The sequence below is a fragment of the Mesoplodon densirostris genome, chromosome 4, assembly GCF_025265405.1.
Source record: "Mesoplodon densirostris isolate mMesDen1 chromosome 4, mMesDen1 primary haplotype, whole genome shotgun sequence".
Lineage (NCBI taxonomy): Eukaryota > Metazoa > Chordata > Mammalia > Artiodactyla > Ziphiidae > Mesoplodon > Mesoplodon densirostris.
The window spans coordinates 93,223,716-93,241,796 of record NC_082664.1 but is presented as its reverse complement, the minus strand read 5'-3'; the positions used below and the strand labels follow the sequence as shown (position 1 = coordinate 93,241,796).

Genomic DNA, 18,081 nt, shown 5'->3' with positions numbered 1-18,081 from the left:
ACAGTAGATAACTTTCTCTGTCTCTATGAATTTAGGAGAAACAGCATAGGAAAACCACAGCATAGAAAAAGCATAGGAACTATTCCCAGTTAAAAGAACAAGAGAAACCCCCTGAAAAAACAGATAATGAAATAGACCTCACCAGTCTACTAAACCCAAGTTCAAAAAGGAGGTAAGAAAAATGCTAAAGAATTAATAAAGATTATCAATAGATATGAAGATTAAACAATGAACTAGAAACTATAAATATAGAGGAACCAGTCAAAATTAGACAACTCAATTGCTGAGATAAAAACCAATCTAGAAGCAATGAATAGCACAGTAAATAACACAGAAGAACAAATAAGTGACCTGGAGGACAGAATAATGGAAATCACCCAATCAGAACAGCAGACAGAAAGAAAAGTGAAAAAAATGAAAGCAACATATGGGGCCTATGGGATGATACAAACTGTGCCAATCTACACATAACAGGGGTTCCAGAAGGAGAAGAGAGAGGGAAGGGGATCTAAAGTGTATTTGAAGAAATTATGGCTGAACACTTCCCAAACCTAAAGAGGAAAACAGATATCCAGGTACAGGAAGCACAAAGGGTCCCAAACAAGATGAAACTAAACAGACCCACACCAAGACATATCATAATTAAAATGGCAAAAGTTAAAGAGAGGATTCTAAAGGTAGCAAGAGAAAGATTCAGTTACAAGGGAACCCCCATAAGACTATCAGCTTATTTCTCTGCAGAAACTTTGCAGGCCAGAGGGAGTGTCATGATATGATCAAAGTCTTGAAAGGGAAAAACCTGCAACCTAAGATACTCTACATTTGGCAACATTATAATTTAGAATACAAGGAGAGAGAAAAAATTTCTCAGATAAACAAAAACTAAAAGAATTCAGCAATACTAAACCTACCCTAAAAGAAATATTGAGGGAATTCCCTGGTAGTCCAGTTGTTGGACTCCATGCTTCCACTGCAGGGGGCATAGCTGTTATCCCTGGTCAGGGAACTAAGCTCCCGCATGCCATGTGGTGGAGCCAGGAAAAAAAAAAAAAAAAGAAATATTGAAAAGTCTTCTCTAAATAGAAAAGCAAGAATCTATAGGAAAGGGATAATCCCAATAGGAAAGGCAAATATATAAAAGGATTGAGGATCATTTAAGCCAGTACATAGATTAAAAAACAATCAAAAAATTGTTTTTTAATTTTGGTGATTATATCTACAATTAATAGCAAAAGCATAAACATGAAGATGTAAAATAGGACATCACATCAAAATCACAAAATTTGGAGGAGGGGCCTAAAAACTGTAGATTGTTTAGAATGTGTTTGAGCTTATATGACTATCAGTTTAAAGCAAGTAGATATAGTTATGGGTCAACATACTTGAAAACCAGGGTAACCACAAATTAAAAACATAAAATAGATTCACAAAAACCAAAAAGAAGGAAACTCAAACATAATATTTAAAAAACCATCAAACCACAAAAGGAAAAACAAAAAAGAAGACATGAACAAAGAAGAACTACAAAATCAACTGGAGAACAAGGTTTAAAATGACAATAAGTACATACCTCTCAATAATTACTTTAAATGTCAATGGACTAAATGCTCTGATCGAAAGACACAGTGGCAGATTGGATAAAAAACAAGAACCTAGGGCTTCCCTGGTGGCGCAGTGGTTGAGAGTCCGCCTGCCAATGCAGGGGACACGGGTTCATGCCCCGGTCTGAGAAGATCCCACATGCCACAGAGAGGCTATGCCCGTGAGCCATGGCCGCTGAGCCTGCGCGTCCAGAGCCTGTGCTCCGCAACGGGAGAGGCCACAACAGTGAGAGGCCTGCGCACCACAAAAAACAAAAAACAAACAAACAAAAAAACAAGAACCTATAATATGCTGCCTACAAGACACTCACTTCAGGGAGAAAGACACATAGATTGAAAGTGAGGGGATGGAAAAAGATATTTCATGCAAATGGAAATGACAAGAAAATAGGGGTAGGAATACTCATATCAGGCAAAATAGACTTTAAAACAAAGTCCATAAAGAAAAAGAAGGACATTATATAATGATAAAGGGATCACTACAGGAAGAGGGTATTACACTCAATAATACATGCACCCAATATAGGAGCACCTAAATATATAAAACAAATACTAACAGACATAAAGGGAGAAATTGACAGGAATACAATGATAGGAGACTTTTACACCTTACTGACACCAATGGACAGATCTTCCTCAGTGAGGCAGCAGAGGTCCTAAATGACACAACAGACCAGATGGACTTAATGGATATCTACAGGACACTACATCCAAAACAAAAACACCAGAATACACATTCTTTTCAAATGCACATGGAACATTCTCTAGGATAGACCACTTCCCAGGTTACAAAACAAGCATCAAGAACTTTAAGAGAATATAGATTATTTCAATCCTCTTTTCTGACCACAATAGTATGAAATGAGAAATCAACCACAGAAAGAAAAATGGGGGAAAAAAATGAACACATGGAGACTAAACAACATGCTACTAAAAAACCCAATGGGTTAACAATGAAATCAAAGAAGAAATCAGAAAATACCTCAAGACAAACAACAATGGAAACACAATCTTACACAATCTATGGGATGCAGCAAAAACAGTTTCAAAAGGGAAGTTTACAGCGATACAGGCCTTCCTCAAGAAACAAGAAAAATCTCAAACAAACAACCTAACCTACCACCTAAAAGAATTAGAAAAACAACAAGCAAAACCTAAAGTCAGCAGAAGGAAATAATAAAGATCAGAGAGGGAATAGAGATTTGTTTAAAACCCAGAAAAGATCAATAAAACCAAGAACCGGTTTTTTGAAAAGATAACCCAAATTGACAAACCACTAGCCAGGCTCACCAAGAAGAAAAGAGAGGACCCAAATAAACAAAATAAGAAGTGAAAGAGGAGAAATAACAACTGATACCACAGAAATACAAAAAATCATAAGAGAATACTATGAACAGTTTTATGCCAACAAATTGGACAACGTAGAAGAAATGGACAAATTTTTAGAAACATATAGCCTGCCAAAACTGAATCAAGAAGAAACAGATAATTTGAACAGACCAATCACTAGAAGTAAAATAGAATCTGTAATGAAAAAAAACTCCCTGCAAACAAAAGTCCAGAACTGGACTGCTTCACTGGGGAATTCTACCAAACATACAAAGAAGAACTTATACCTAGCCTTCTCAAACTATCCCAAAAGATTTTAAGAGGAGGTAACACTCCCAAAGTCATTATATGAAGCCACCGTCACCCTGATGCCAAAACCAGACAAAGACACTACACAAAAAGAAAATTACGGGCCAATATCTTTGATGAATATAGATGCAAAAATCCTCAATAAAATATTAGCAAACTGAACCAACAATACATAAAAAGGATCATACACCATGATCAAGTTGGATTCATTCCTAGGTGACAAAGGTGGCTCACATGCAAAATCAATATGTTACACCACATCAACAAAAGGAAAGACAAAAATCACATGATCATCTCAACAGATGCAGAAGAAGCATTTGATAAAATTCAACATCCATTCATGATAAAAACTCTCACCAAAGTGGGTATAGAGGGAACATATCCCAACATTATAAAAGCCATTATGACAAACCAACAGCCAATATAATGTTAAATGGTGAAAAGCTGAAAGCCTTCCCACTAAAATCTGGAAAAAGACAAGGATACCCACTCTCACCATTTCTATTCAACATAGTATTGGAAGTCCTAGCCACAGCAATCAGAGAAGAAATAAAAGGTATCCAAATTGGAAGCAAAGAGGTAAAACTGTTACTATTTGCAGATGACATGATACTCTATATGGAGAACCCTAAAGACTCCAGACAAAAACTGTTGGAACTAATAAATGAATTCAGCAAGGTAGCAGGATACAAGATTAATATACAGAAATCTGTTCCATTTCCTTACACCAACAATATGAGAAAGTAAAAAAAAAAATCCTGTTTAAAATCACATCAAAAAAATGAAATACCTAGGAATAAAGTTTACCAAGGAAGTGAAAGACCTATATGCTGAAAACTATAAAACATTAATAAAGGAAACTGAAGATGATTCAAAGAAATGGAAAGATATCTCATGCTCTTGGTTTGGAAAAATTAATGCTGTTAAAATGGACATACTACCCAAAGCAATCTATAGATTTAATGGGATCCCTATCAAAATTCCTGTGACATTTTTCACAGAACTAGAAAAAAATCCCCAAATTTATATGGAACCACAGAAGACCCAGAATTTTCAAAGCAATTCCAAGGAAAAAGAACAAAGCTGCAGACATAAACCTTCCAGAATTCAGACTATGATACAAAGCTGAAATAATCAAAACAGCATGGTACTGGCACAAAAACATACATATAGATCAATGGAACAGATAGAAAGCCCAGAAATAAACCCACACACCTACAGTCAATTAATCTGCAACAAAGGAAGCAAGAATATACAATGGAGAAAAGACAATCCCTTCAGCAAGTGGTTCTGGGAAAGCTGGACAGCCACATGTAAATCAGTGAAGTTAGAACACTCCCTCACACCATATACAAAAATAAACTCAAGATAGTTTAAAGACCTAAATATAAGACATGACACCATGAAATTCCTAGAAGAGAACATAGGCAAAACATTCTTGTACATAAATCATAGCAATATTTTCTTAGATCAGTCTCCCAAAGCAAAAGAAATAAAAGCAAAAATAAACAAATGGTATCGAATCAAACTTAAAAGCTTTTGTACAGCAAAGGAAACCATCAACAAAATGAAAAGACAACTTATGGAATGGGAGAAAATATTTGCAAAGGATGAAACTGACAAGGGGTTAATATCCAAAATACACAAACAGCTCATACAACTCAGTATCAAAGAAACAAACAACCCAATCAAAAAGTGGACAGAAGACCTAAATAGTCATTTCTCCAAGAAGACATACAGATGGCCAATCAGCACGTGAAAAGAGGCTCAACGTTGCTAATTATTAAAGAAATGTAAATCAATACCACTATGAGGTATCATCACCTTACACTGGTCAGAATGACTATCATCAAAAAGTCTACTATCTCCAAAAAAGTCTACTATCATCAAAAAGTCTACATCTGGAGAATGTGTGGAGAAAAGGGAATCCTCCTGCACTGTTGGTAGGAATGTAAATTGGTGTAGCCACTATGGAGAACAGTGTGGAGGTTATTTAAAAAACTAAAAATAGAGCCACCATATGATCCAGCAATCCCACTCCTGGGCATATATCCCCAAAAGATGAAAACTCTAATTCGAAAAGATACATGCACCCCAGTGTTCATAGCAGCACTATTTACAATAGCCAAAATGTGGAAACAACCCAAATGCCCATCAACAGATGATTGGTTTAAGAAGATACACACACACACACACACACACACACACAATGGAATATTACTCAGCCATAAAAAAATGAAATATTGCCATTTGCAGCAACATGGATGGACCTATATAATATATATAAGTGAATCACTTTGCTGTACACATGAAACTAACACTATTGTAAATCAACTAAACTTCAGTTTTTAAAAAGTGGGAAGAGGTTTGGGGGTTTTGATGCCCAGAAGATACCAGTTCAAACTGGTCTCATAATTCTTGGGAATTATAGTTACCCAGAATGAGCACTGTATTGCCTTGGGCCAGAATGGCTTCCCCAGAGCCATGCAGAACAGATCTCTTGGACCAGCCCTCCCTGGATCCTTGCTCCTAGGCAGCCAGAAGTTCACTCTTGGAAGATGGATGGGTTTATAGGGTAAAGGGCCATGGATATCATTGCTTTCTAGAAAATATCAAACTTGCAGCTTGAAGTTGGAGCTGACCCATCATGACCTATAGGAAATTAGTAAAGGAAAGGCTGTTCTACATTTGGAGTTCTCCCAGTGGCTCTCCCTTACCACCACAGCTAAGACACACTATGCAAGCCCGATGCTGGAACCTTTGAGTTTAGAGGACAGAGTAAGTAGGTTTCCATCTGCTTTTAAGGAGTGTCTTTCAGAGACTCTAATGCTATTTCATTCAAATTAGAATTGTCTCTTTTTATGAAACAAGCAAAACCCTCACCAATTTAAGTAGCAACTGAAAGAATAAAACAAAGATTTTGGCGTGTAGAAAAATTCCCTGTGGAGCCATTTGCTCCAGGGTGCACACACAGGATGAAAAAGGTCAGGAAAAGTGCAAAACATGTTAAACAAATCATGGTATTTGTATATTGATAGAAAGGGTGAGTGCACAAACAGATTGTTTTCAAGCTGTAAACATTGAACATTTGCCAATTTCTTATCTTAATCCGTGCTCCACTCTACCCCATCTCTCCAACCCAGATAAGCAAGCTTAATTTAAACTTATTAGATTCTCAGGGAGGAAAAAATGTAAAAATAAAGTAGAAAAGAATGTGAAAAGGGGACAGGGAGAGTTCTTGACAGGAATAGATACTCCAAGTTAAAAAGAGAGATACTCCAAGTTAAAAAGAGAGATACTCAAATTTAGAAAGAACCTTAGCAGTGATCTAGTCTGATCTGTTTCCTAACATATCAATCCCTTTCCAACCTAGAAAGGTACTCACCTTCTCCCAAGATAGCCCAATCTATGCATAGAAAACTTTAATTTTTAGAAATATCTTTTTCATAAAGGATGAAGCTTTTCTCCCGCTAACTCCTAACCATTGGTCCTATTTCTGCTCCTTGGAACAAAACAGAATAAATCTAAGCTCTGTATTAACAGGTCTTCCCCACATATACCCATACCTTAGAGGTTTTATCAGCCAGAGTCCCAGCAGGTAACAGATGGCTGAGCCCAACCAAAAGCTCAGGATACAGGAGAGGAGCTTGTGGATGCTCCATTCCGATCAGCCCTGTAGAGCCGAGGGCAGGTGAGAAGTCTGGAGGTGGATAAGCAAGGCAAGGAGAAGACATTCAGCCCAGAGATATTCCCTTCACCAAAGCAACTACCCTCGGTTCTTCATTCACCCTTGGATGCCCATGGTCTCCATTAGTTTCTATCACACAGCTCACCTCTAATTTAAAATAAGGGAAAAAAGAACACAGATGATGGCATATTGAATCGTTTTGTTTTAGGAACCTTAGAACCTAAGTGACCTTGGGTGGGTACTTGAGAGTCCTTGGATATAAAGGATCTCAAACAGATGCACAGCTAGGCACTGAGCCATAGCAGGCAGCTCAACCAATAGCTTTCTTATTGTATATCTACTCCTCCTTCTCTCTGTAACTACATACAGGCAAGAAGTGGAGGTGGGGGGCAGGTCGAGAAAGGAAGGGGGAGGAAGAGAAGGAAGAGAAGAAGGAAGGGTGGAAGGCAATGTGAATCGTGTGTGTGTGTGTGTGTGTGTGTGTATATATATGCAAGTATCCTGCCCTCACCGTTTTTACCCACCTGTTCTCCTAATTTAAAAAAAAAAGATATTTTCTTAGAAACAATTTTGTTCTTGAAAAATGAATCTACCTCAGCAAATGAAAAAGTAAAAGAGAAAGGACCAGTTTAAATGTGGGTGAGTCTTTTGAGAGACACTGTGATATAAAGGAAAGCATGTGACTTTTGTAGTCAGACAGACCTGGGTGTGCATCTCTGCCCGGCGGCTGCTGCTGGGAGATCTTGGTGGGGCTTTCTGAGTCTTGCTTTCTTCACCTGGAAAATAGGGATTTTAATACCTACCTCCGTGACTGTTAGGCAGGTTAAGTAAATGGAGTGAAATACCTAGTATCCCAACTGTCATACAGTAGGCATCTAATAAGTGTTAGTTGCCTTTCTCCTCTCTTCCATTGGAAGTAGGTATTTGCTAAGTGAGGAGAAAGTCAATCACATTCATTCATATGAACATATGCCTGAAAATGGGCTCCAGCACTTAAGAAATGTCTTACCAGCAAACTTCCGTGCTGCCCTACAAAGGCAGGTCTACAAAAATATATTGGAAATTTCAAAAAAGTATACATCAGACATGATGAGAAACTTGAGGGGTTTTTTTCCCTTTGAATTGATTTGTTAAAGTTAGATTTCTTTTTCCTACTTATTGCCATCAGACTTGGCCGGTCCCTATCTGTAGCTGTTTCTGCAGCATCTGTGTCTCTTGTAGGTTTTCCCCAATTATTGCCTGTGAAGTCTGCACTGAATCTGTTCCAGCCATACTTAGCTTTAGACATGGCCCAGACTCTGGGCAAGGAGGTGGTTTGGATAATGGGGCCCATTCAGAGATGGGAGCAGACATACCAGAAGACACTACTCATCCCCAGGGCAAGCACCTGGGGGCTTTTATGGACTTTTGAAAATGAAGTCCTAGTGGGCCAACACTTCCTGCAGGATGTCAGCCCTTGCCAGCCCTACTCATCCTGAAAAAGGAAGACTGAGAAAGCAGCCTCCAGGAATATGGTTCATCTCTGCTGTGGAGATAATCATCCTATTACTGGGCACTTGTGAAGCAAAGGTGCAAAGAACTGATTCCTGCCCTCCCACCCTGAACCCTGAACCTTAGCCATGAACCATCCCCACGTTCTACACGGGATGCTCCCGTAGAGCAGAACATGCAAGTATTGGCTTCAGATGAGAACTGGAGTCTGCTGGTCCTCAGAATGCCATTCCCTAATGTACTCTGCCTGGTGCACTTGACCTCAGAAACCACGTTTGCTCACCATATGGCAAGAGACCACATCTGTTTCCACATCCTTCTCCCTTGTTCCCTTTCCCACTGCAGCCACCCCTGCCTGTGTTACCTTCCCAAGAGCCTAGGGGAGGGCCAGCTGGCCGGCAGCAAGTGGCCTGATCCAGACACCTCCATAGAAACCTCTGGCCGGTATCACACATGTGGTGTCTTCTGGTTTTTTTCTGCAGATGAAAATGAATGCCTCAGTGCTCACATTTGCGGAGGAGCCTCCTGCCACAACACGCTGGGGAGCTACAAGTGCATGTGTCCTGCTGGCTTCCAATACGAACAGTTCAGTGGTGGGTGCCAAGACATCAACGAATGTGGCTCTTCTCAGGCCCCCTGCAGTTATGGCTGTTCCAATACCGAGGGCGGCTACCTCTGTGCCTGTCCACCTGGCTACTTCCGAATAGGCCAAGGGTAAGCACTGCTAGCCATGGTCGTGGTTGGAGGCTTTCTCATTCATAACATAATTAAGTATATTTAATTCAAAATGACCTGTCCTAGTAGAGTAGAACCATACTTTTTATGTCTTGAGTTAATTCCAATTAGCGCTGCAAAGGTTTTAGGTTATTTTATTTGAAAGGGGACATCTAGGTTTCTGGAAATTCATAGAATGTCAAACAAAATAATGAAATGACATTGTAAATACCTCGCTCTATGGCTTATCTGTCTCATTCTCTTGATCTTCACATCTTGTTGGAAAGTGATTCATCTCTCAGGAAGTACAGGGGCTGTGACCCGTGACAGAACTGGACTCAGGCTGCACTTTGCTGATGCAGCCTTCTCCCGGGGCAAGCAGGATTCTGTCTCGACTTAAAATGCCTTCTCATCTAGCTCCTGTTAGGATAAACCAAAAAGATACCTTTCGTGGAGTCCTTTACAGTTTTAAAGTATATTTTACATTTCAGACTTAAATTTACATTAAAAATTGCCAAAATAGCATTAAATATAAGAGTTAAGAGAATTACTGTATTTTCCAGGTAGAATACTTCACCACATTGTATGTGTGAGAACTGGGGCAGGAAAGATGTGTTTTTATTCTACTCAGTAATTTAAAAGTTAGTGTTAAGTTTTCAAAGTTTAGGTCTTCTTCCCCACTGAATTAATCTGGACTTGGCTGTCTTGGTTTTGGCTATTCTGTGAAGGAGCTCAAATTTTAACTTTTTAATTAGGAACACAGACATTAAATATACATACACATATATATATACACACCAACACACACACTTATATATACTCCCCCACAAAGTCACATATTCCACAACACACACATACATGTATATATCAAATTGTTAATTTTGTGTTATTTGATTTCTTGACACACAAACATCAAGTGATTCATTTTGGGGTGTGTAGAAGGTAAAAGAATGTTTCATGGGAAGCACACAGAATGCCAGCAATAGGACTCAAATTTCCAGATGTTTGTGTCTGGCTCTCAGTAGACTCATTCTTTATAAGTTTAATGCCAGAACCATTTTCCCAGCAAAAATTGTGACACTCCAAACTGGCTTCTGGCCAGTGGGACTTTATAGTCACACTTCTTGTAAGTGGTGTTCCAGGGATATGAAAATACTGGAAGGGAGTTCTGAGAAAGGAGCCAAAAGCCTGTGAATTTTGGGTTTGCCTTCCAATAATTTAATCATTATGTGAATGTACACACATACAGGATGAGCATTTATCATTTCATCCATTTTATTGTTTCTACACATTTCATGGTGCAAGATTAAAGGACAAGGAAAGGAAATGTGTCCAGCTCAGCAGGATTACAGAAAATATTAGAAACCTGTAAATTGCTGCAAAATACAAAGTGTTCTTCTTATTGGCATTATATTTTGAATCTTAAAGGCATAAAGGAAAATGAGTTATAAAGAACAGATCAACTAATACAGAAAGAGAAAACAGTATTTGGTCTACATTATGGACCCAGTAGTGGACCCAGTAGTAGAGATCTACCCATTTATAACAGTTTGGGCTCCTCCGTGAGTCACTAGAGTGGACCCTACCCCAATGTAAAGATTCTTTTAAGATCATTCCAATATTTCAACACATTTTGAAAGAGGAGCCTGGTAAATACATTCCAAGTGGCCTACGAAATAGTAAGCAGAATAACAAAACAAGGTACTTGTGAAACATGCAAGCCTCCCTCCATAACTTGGCTTTAAAAACTGAAAGGCAAAGAAAAACAGCTGAACTAGTTTTCTCTTGGGCATGGGTTTGTTTATCCAGCCTCACATGAGTCAGAGCCAGTGAACCTAGTGGTTTTGAATGATTTGAAACAATTTCCCACAGTTGGGCAAGCTTTGATACATGTATTTTATACATTGCATATCCTCACAATTTAGATCTAAATCAACCTCAGGTATCACCTAGAGCTTTCTTCGTATCTCCAGGAGGAGCTTCAGCCAAAGTGAGAGGTCTGATAATAGGAGAGATTGCTCAGAAGCCGGAGTGGTGAAGGCTGGTGACAGCAGTGGAGGTGGCAGTGATAGTATCAGTTAAGCAGGAAGAGGGCAAGGAACTGAACAGTGATGTCTCATCCCTTTCTCACTCATGTGGAGCCTGTTTCGTAAAACGAAGGCATTTTTATTGAACCTCCCAAGTCACATGGTCTCCCTTATCCTCTGTTCTTCTCGTTTCCACTCCCCGTTTCCTCCCCAGCAGTACAGCAAAACACCTGCCACATTTCCTTTGGGAAGTGAAGGGACAAATAAATATGCAAAACGGGGCCTTGAGAGACAGTAAAAAGAAATCAGTCAACCCAGGGAACTGAGAATTTGAGGCCAAACACCGAGGGCTTCACTGTTGTTCTCAGAACCAGCCGATCATCCAGTGGACAAATAATCAAGGACTGAATGTCACTAGAGAGGGTCCAGGCTTCACCAGAACTCTCCCTCCTCCATCTCCCAATACTAACGAAAAACATCTATGTTTCCCTTCTACCACAGGCACTGTGTTTCTGGAATGGGCTTGGGCCGAGGAAACCCAGAACTACCTGTCAGTGGTGAAATGGATGACAATTCCCTCTCCCCAGAGGCGTGTTATGAGTGTAAGATCAACGGCTACCCCAAACGGGGCAGGAAGCGGAGAAGCGCAAATGAAACAGATGTCTCCAACATTGAGGTAGGTCAGAAGGTGGCTTCTCCTGATGTCTCCTACTGCAGAAAGGTCCTCCAGACTCCTACGGTTTCTTCCAAGGATGCCCCAAAGTGTGAAAAATCTCCCTGAGGAGAAAATCCAGACATTCCCTGAGCTCTAGGCTGTATTTTACAAGGGTCTGTGGGGCTCTCTGGAGTTTCTTGCTGCTTTTAGGGAGTGGCCATTCAAAGATTTTCACATACTTGCTCATTTCCTCTGTCTAGCCAAAAAGAAAGTCAAACACCCACCCAAAGTCTGCTGAAAGGACAAGGTCTGAGATCCAGGACAGCAAGTGGGCAGAATAGTGAAGTGACATAGTTCTCCCTACACAGGGATGACAAGTTCTGAAAGCTAGAGGCTCCTCTACTGAAAAGAGCCATGTGGAGTGTGAGGGGACTTGGATTCTAGACAAAAACAACATGGAGCTCAAGCAGCCTGGTTTTCTTTGCCTACGGCTGCTGCAGCCTTTCAGTCAACTCAGAAATGCAGATACTCACCCAGACCTCTGGCTGCAGGCCCGGAGAATCCAGCACATGTGGTCCCAGAGAGGCAAGCAAGAAGCCAGTGGAAAGCATTGAATATTAGCAGATCATCAGAGCCAGGAAGTAGGTTCATAGGTGTGTCTTTCGGTGTGGATGGTTTTGCGTCAGTGAATAAAATTGAAATAAACTGGTTCTTTCTTAGCATCAGTGCTGCAACCCATCTGCTGTGGTTTGGGAAATGATGGACTTGAGGATAAGGGGAGGGGGAAGGGTAAGCTGTGACAAAGTGAGAGAGTGGCATGGACATATATACACTGCCAAACGTAAAATAGATAGCTAGTGGGAAGCAGCCGCATAGCACAGAGAGATCAGCTCGGTGGTTTGTGACCACCTAGAGGGGTGAGATAGGGAGGGTGGGAGGGAGGGAGATGCAAGAGGGAAGAGATATGGGAACATATGTATATGTATAACTGATTCACTTTGTTATAAAGCAGAAACTAACACACCATTATAAAGCAATTATACTCCAATAAAGATGTTAAAAAAAAAAAAGCAAGCAGATCATGTGCTGATATCCAGGAAGAAAAAAAAAAAAAAACTTGAGTGTGCATCTGAATCATCTGGAAGGCTTGTTAAAACGGATTTCTGGGGCTTCCCTGGTGGCGCAGTGGTTGAAAGTCCGCCTGCCGATGCAGGGGACATGGGTTCGTGCCCCGGTCTGGGAAGATCCCACATGCTGCAGAGCGGCTGGGCCCGTGAGCCATGGCCGCTGAGCCTGCGTGTCCGGAGCCTGTGCTCCACAATGGGAGAGGCCACAACAGTGAGAGGCCCGCGTACTGCAAAAAACAAAACAAAGCAAAAAAACGGATTTCTGGAAAACATCCCCAGGGTTTCTGATTCACTAGGTCTCAGGTGACACCAAGAACTTGCATTTCTAACAGATGCCCAGGTGATACTGATGCTGTTGGTAGGGGACCATACTTTGAGACCCACTGCAATAGAAGACCGCCAAATACAAGTGATTTCAACTTTCTCCTTGACATATTTTTTAACATTATAAAAATGTTCCAATTTAACATTTGTGGTTTAAGCAGTATTTTATGAATACTCACTTTCAATACAGTATATACATCATGAGAAGAAAGTTGTGTTAGTGTGAGATTTGAGTCACTTTTTCTTTACTGAGTGGCATATTTACCTTTTATTTAACACATTGCCCTATGTCTTTCCAGGAACAGCCTGAGATAGAAGCCAATGTGAGTCTTGCAAGCTGGGATGTTGAGAAGACAGCCGTGTTTGCTTTCAATATTTCCCACATCAATAACAAGGTCCGAATCCTAGAACTCCTTCCAGCCCTTACGACTCTGACGAATCACAACAGATACTTGATTGAATCTGGAAATGAAAACGGCTTCTTTAAAATCAACCAAAAGGAAGGGATCAGCTACCTCCACTTCACAAAGAAGAAGCCAGTGGTTGGAACCTATTCATTACAAATCAGTAGTAGTCCACTTTATAAAAAGAAAGAACTTAATCAGCTAGAAGATAAATATGACAAAGACTACCTCAGTGGTGAACTGGGTGATAATCTGAAGATGAAAATTCAGATTTTGCTTCATTAATTCACCATCCAGAGACCAAATAATTAAAAAACAAAGATAGATAGGTAGAACTGAATTTTTCCCCCAATCAGAATCTTCATATTATAGGTACAGTCTTTCACCACGTAAATTGCTATAAATAAGCACTATTCTTGTATTACAAAAGCAAGGTACAGGTGACTACCCTAGTTCAAAACAACCACTTTCTCAGGCTTCTCATGTATGTAGCTAAGCTACCTTGTCATACGTGTTTATTTTTGAAAACTGGGACATGTATTTCCACTGGGGGTTGGCTATTCATGCTGACGTGCCATCCTTCTAGCAGACGTACAGGAATGTGCTTTCAATTTATGGACTGTTCTATTTTTTCAAATTGTAAAACTTTGCTTCTCCAAATACAAGTATTAGGTTGGCCATTTATAATATCTATTTGGTGCTAGTAAATTCTCAAACTAGATTTATAAATGCACTGTAATATTTACACAACTTAGAAACCAAATTACAAGTATTCAGTTCAAATACTTCATTAATTTCAATCAACCAAAGTTAGTTCAGTAGCTTATCTCAGTTATGAGTATAATACATTACATGTAAATTAAGTGTGTGTATACTGTAATCGTGCTATTTTTTATCATTGAAACATTTATAAACTAGAATAATAATGCCCTTAATGTGAGGGTTTGTAATGGTGCTTATTAAGACCAAAGACTTGTTAAATGTATACACCAAGTGGTAATGAAATTTCTGTGACTGGCCCACACATGCATGGAGGTCTGGGAGGACCAGGAAACAGCCTCAGCAGCCAGAGGATCACCAGTGCATCCTTCATCACACCTGTGCAATATGCCAAGATTACCCTCGGCCATTCCTGTCAACAAGGGGTCCATGTCATAAATGACACAATAAAACAGTCTCTTTTTTAGTGTACCCCTTGGCTTTGTGTTCTTGCATGGATGTGGGATTGGAGGGGCCATTCTGGGGACTAAATAAAGTCTCCTGAAATTAAACTATCCTGGATCTGTTACAGCATCTAAAGGTGCCAAATATATAACCACTAGAAGAAAATTTAACATTTGAGTCAGTCCTTTGTTTTATTCATTCAAGACAGCGGAGTTATTTCTCACCAACAAGATATTTAGACTGTAGCATTATTTCTAAAACGTGACCTAATTAATCCTGTGACTTTTAAACTACTAGATTTCAGTACTTAAAAACATCAAGTTCATTGTCTTAGAGCACATGCGTTCCATTATAAAAATTTATCATGCCCCCTCCCCTCAAATATACATAGTGTTGGCAAGCTTAGGCGTTCCATCCTTTTTTTCTCCCCTAAACATCTGTTGTTAGTCAGTGCTAGCCTAATTACAAAGGGATAATCCCAAATTGAATCCAATTGAATGCTATAACTCTTGTTTTCTGAATGTCATAATTTGAAATTGCTGTTTTAAGAGCAATTTTGAATATTTAACAGTTAAGCTTGTTCAGTTGATAATGAATTTTTAAAAGCCCTTAGGGCGTTTAAGCCTAGTGAAAATAAAAGTGAAATGAGGTTGCCGCATGGAGAAGAAACCATACAGGACACAGAATAGTCCTCTCAAAAATCTTCAGAAAACTAGGCTAATAAAGATGGAGTAGGTATATTCTAGAAGACAAAACCAGGGCCAGTTGGTGTAAAGCTCAGTTTAGCACTTACCTTCCTAATTGTCAAGCTACCCATTGAGAGAATGTGTTTCCTTGCAATGTGGTGAGCCCCCTTGTCACTAGAGTGTTTCAGTTTAGGCAGCCAGTGGACAAGGATGCTTTCTTCCACTAACAGGCCATGAACATCTCAAAGTATTTTTTTTTAAATCTAGTATTTTGCCATCCAAAAAAATTTCATCTCTATTGAGCATCAGTTATGAGTGAGTCGAATGACTAGTTTGGAAGGGATTTGTACCTTGGTTAGGAAGTTAAAATGACTCAAAATTTCCTTTTATCTCTGCGCCTATGGTTCTCTGATGGAGGTGTACTAAAATTGTTAGAGAAGAATATATAGCATATGGTAAACAACAGCTTGGAAAAGGAAAATGTCTTTGATAATTTAACCTGAACTGCATTATATTCAATAATGGATTTTCTTTATAACAACAGAACAAAAGAGAGTTGGCACAGAGTAGACCACTTTGATACTTTAATAGTCTCAGTGTGGATTTTATTTACTTAAGAGCCAACAATTCTCAACAGCATATTTTCCGTGTTTCTGACTGTAACAAAACATTTTCCTCACTGTTCCATTGTAAATATTCCTCTTGCTGGAACTCTTTTTTAATTCTGAGATTTAAACCTGTACCTTTCAATTGTCTGTGACCTTTTGATTTTACTTTCAATGGTTGAAGAATTTGGTTTTATAAATCTCAGAAGCTTGAAAAGTCTTGTCTCTATCCCTCAGCCCATTTCACTTGCCAGTAATGATTTTGTAAGTAGGGTTGAAATGAACTCAGCTGGCCTTATGAAATGTTTAAACTTGCACAAACAACGACATTTTTGTTCAACAAATAGCACTTCACTCAGCCAAAATTGCTTTGGACATTGCCATTACAAATACTGTTCACCTTCAGAAATCATGTTTGTAAATTAGATAAGCCAAAATAAAGGACAATTAGGTTGATATTATATTAGCATACTTAAAAATTATATACCTGTAAATTGTTAGTTTTTTTTTCAGTCAGCTTTGTCCACAGAATATACTATATTCTGACTTTAACTGTAGTTCCTAGAGATAGGTTACAAACGTAATTATTAAATGGTTTAAAGACATTGTTTTTAAATGCTAGTAGATTATTGGGAGAAAGATTAGTTCTCATGTACATTGCTGAAGACAAAATTATTTCCCCCTTGCCAATTTTAAACACTTTGTCAAAAAAAAAAAAAGGCAAACCAATTTACTTTTTTAAGCATTCCAATACCCAATATGAGCCTAACGTTATGTACTGTTAGAAAAGGATTCTCAGTATTACGAGTTTAGGGTTAGAGAGAAAAAGGTGGCTCTGAATTTGATTTTGCAAATTCCCATGTGTATCCAAGACTGGGTTCACTTACAAGATTGGGTCTCAATGAAAGGTTCTAACATTCTCACAAATGTCTTTATAAACATAAGGGTCTTGTACATTTGACACCTGACATACATTTGGCAGGACCTGGTAATGTCACCAAATCTGTCATTTCAACTAACTGCAAATGAATCCAAAATGTTTTTTTGGCAACGTCATAATCTCTTTTCAGGACATAGGCTGTTTTGCATCCTTGATGTAAGCTGGAATTACGACCTCTACAAATAGAGGTCAGTTTCATTTTTACTATTGGACAGTGGAAGATGCCTTCTTTTTAACTGAATGAAGTCATAGCAGGTAAGTGGCTGTGATTTCCCACTAGCTCAACTCTCTGCTCTCTATCCATTCCACACAAATATTCACTGTCATTTTTGGTCTTTGCAGCTACTCCCATTTCATAAATCAATGCAGCATTACCCTCTCTATGTTCCCTTTTGCCCCTCAAGGGTTGGCTGTAGTGTCAGCTATAAGGCATCACATTCAGTATATTTCTAGAATCCTTAGCTCGAGTTCAAAGTTAAGCAACACTGAGGTAGAGATGGTTAGCAGAAAGCAGCTGCTCCATTCAGCAGTTTCTGGGTAACTTTCATACCCTACATGATGTGTTTTTTGCAGCTGTACTGAGACTTGCAGAAATCAGAAGAGGTCTGTTCCCTTTTTAATGTAAAATTCTCTCTGGTGGAGAATTAAATCAAACCTGAATGATTTAGCTTTTTCTTTTCCTGGAACTGGAGACGTGAAAAAATCCCGATGATAAACACACATCCCATCAATCCCACCAGCCATTTACATAAAAAGGTCACAGTCCTGTATAGTTGTATCTGCATGGCAAGCTCTGTTCTGGGTTTCCCCAACAGCTCTCCTATGACCAGACCTATCAGGAAAGATTAACAGGACCCTGATATATCAGAATTTCAAAAGCATGACAGGCTGGATTGGGTTTGTGTCCATGTATTTTTGTTGCTACATGAAATCAACATGATATGCTATTCAGTCTTTCTGCCTCCAGCTGCACCAAGATTATCCCCCTTCAGCGTGTTCACTGCACCTGTCTACAGC

General features: G+C 39.2%; 1 protein-coding gene across 1 annotated transcript in view; it reads left to right on the top strand.

Moving 5' to 3' along the window:
• Positions 1–14,860, top strand: part of FBN1 (fibrillin 1) — a 254,966-nt gene extending 240,106 nt beyond the window's left edge. The window contains exons 64-66 of the mRNA XM_060096792.1: positions 8,901–9,132; positions 11,661–11,835; positions 13,565–14,860. Coding sequence (XP_059952775.1) covers positions 8,901–9,132; positions 11,661–11,835; positions 13,565–13,954 — 797 coding nt within the window. The 3' untranslated portion in view covers positions 13,955–14,860. The remainder of the gene's footprint in view (positions 1–8,900; positions 9,133–11,660; positions 11,836–13,564) is intronic.
• Positions 14,861–18,081: the final 3,221 nt, after the last annotated feature.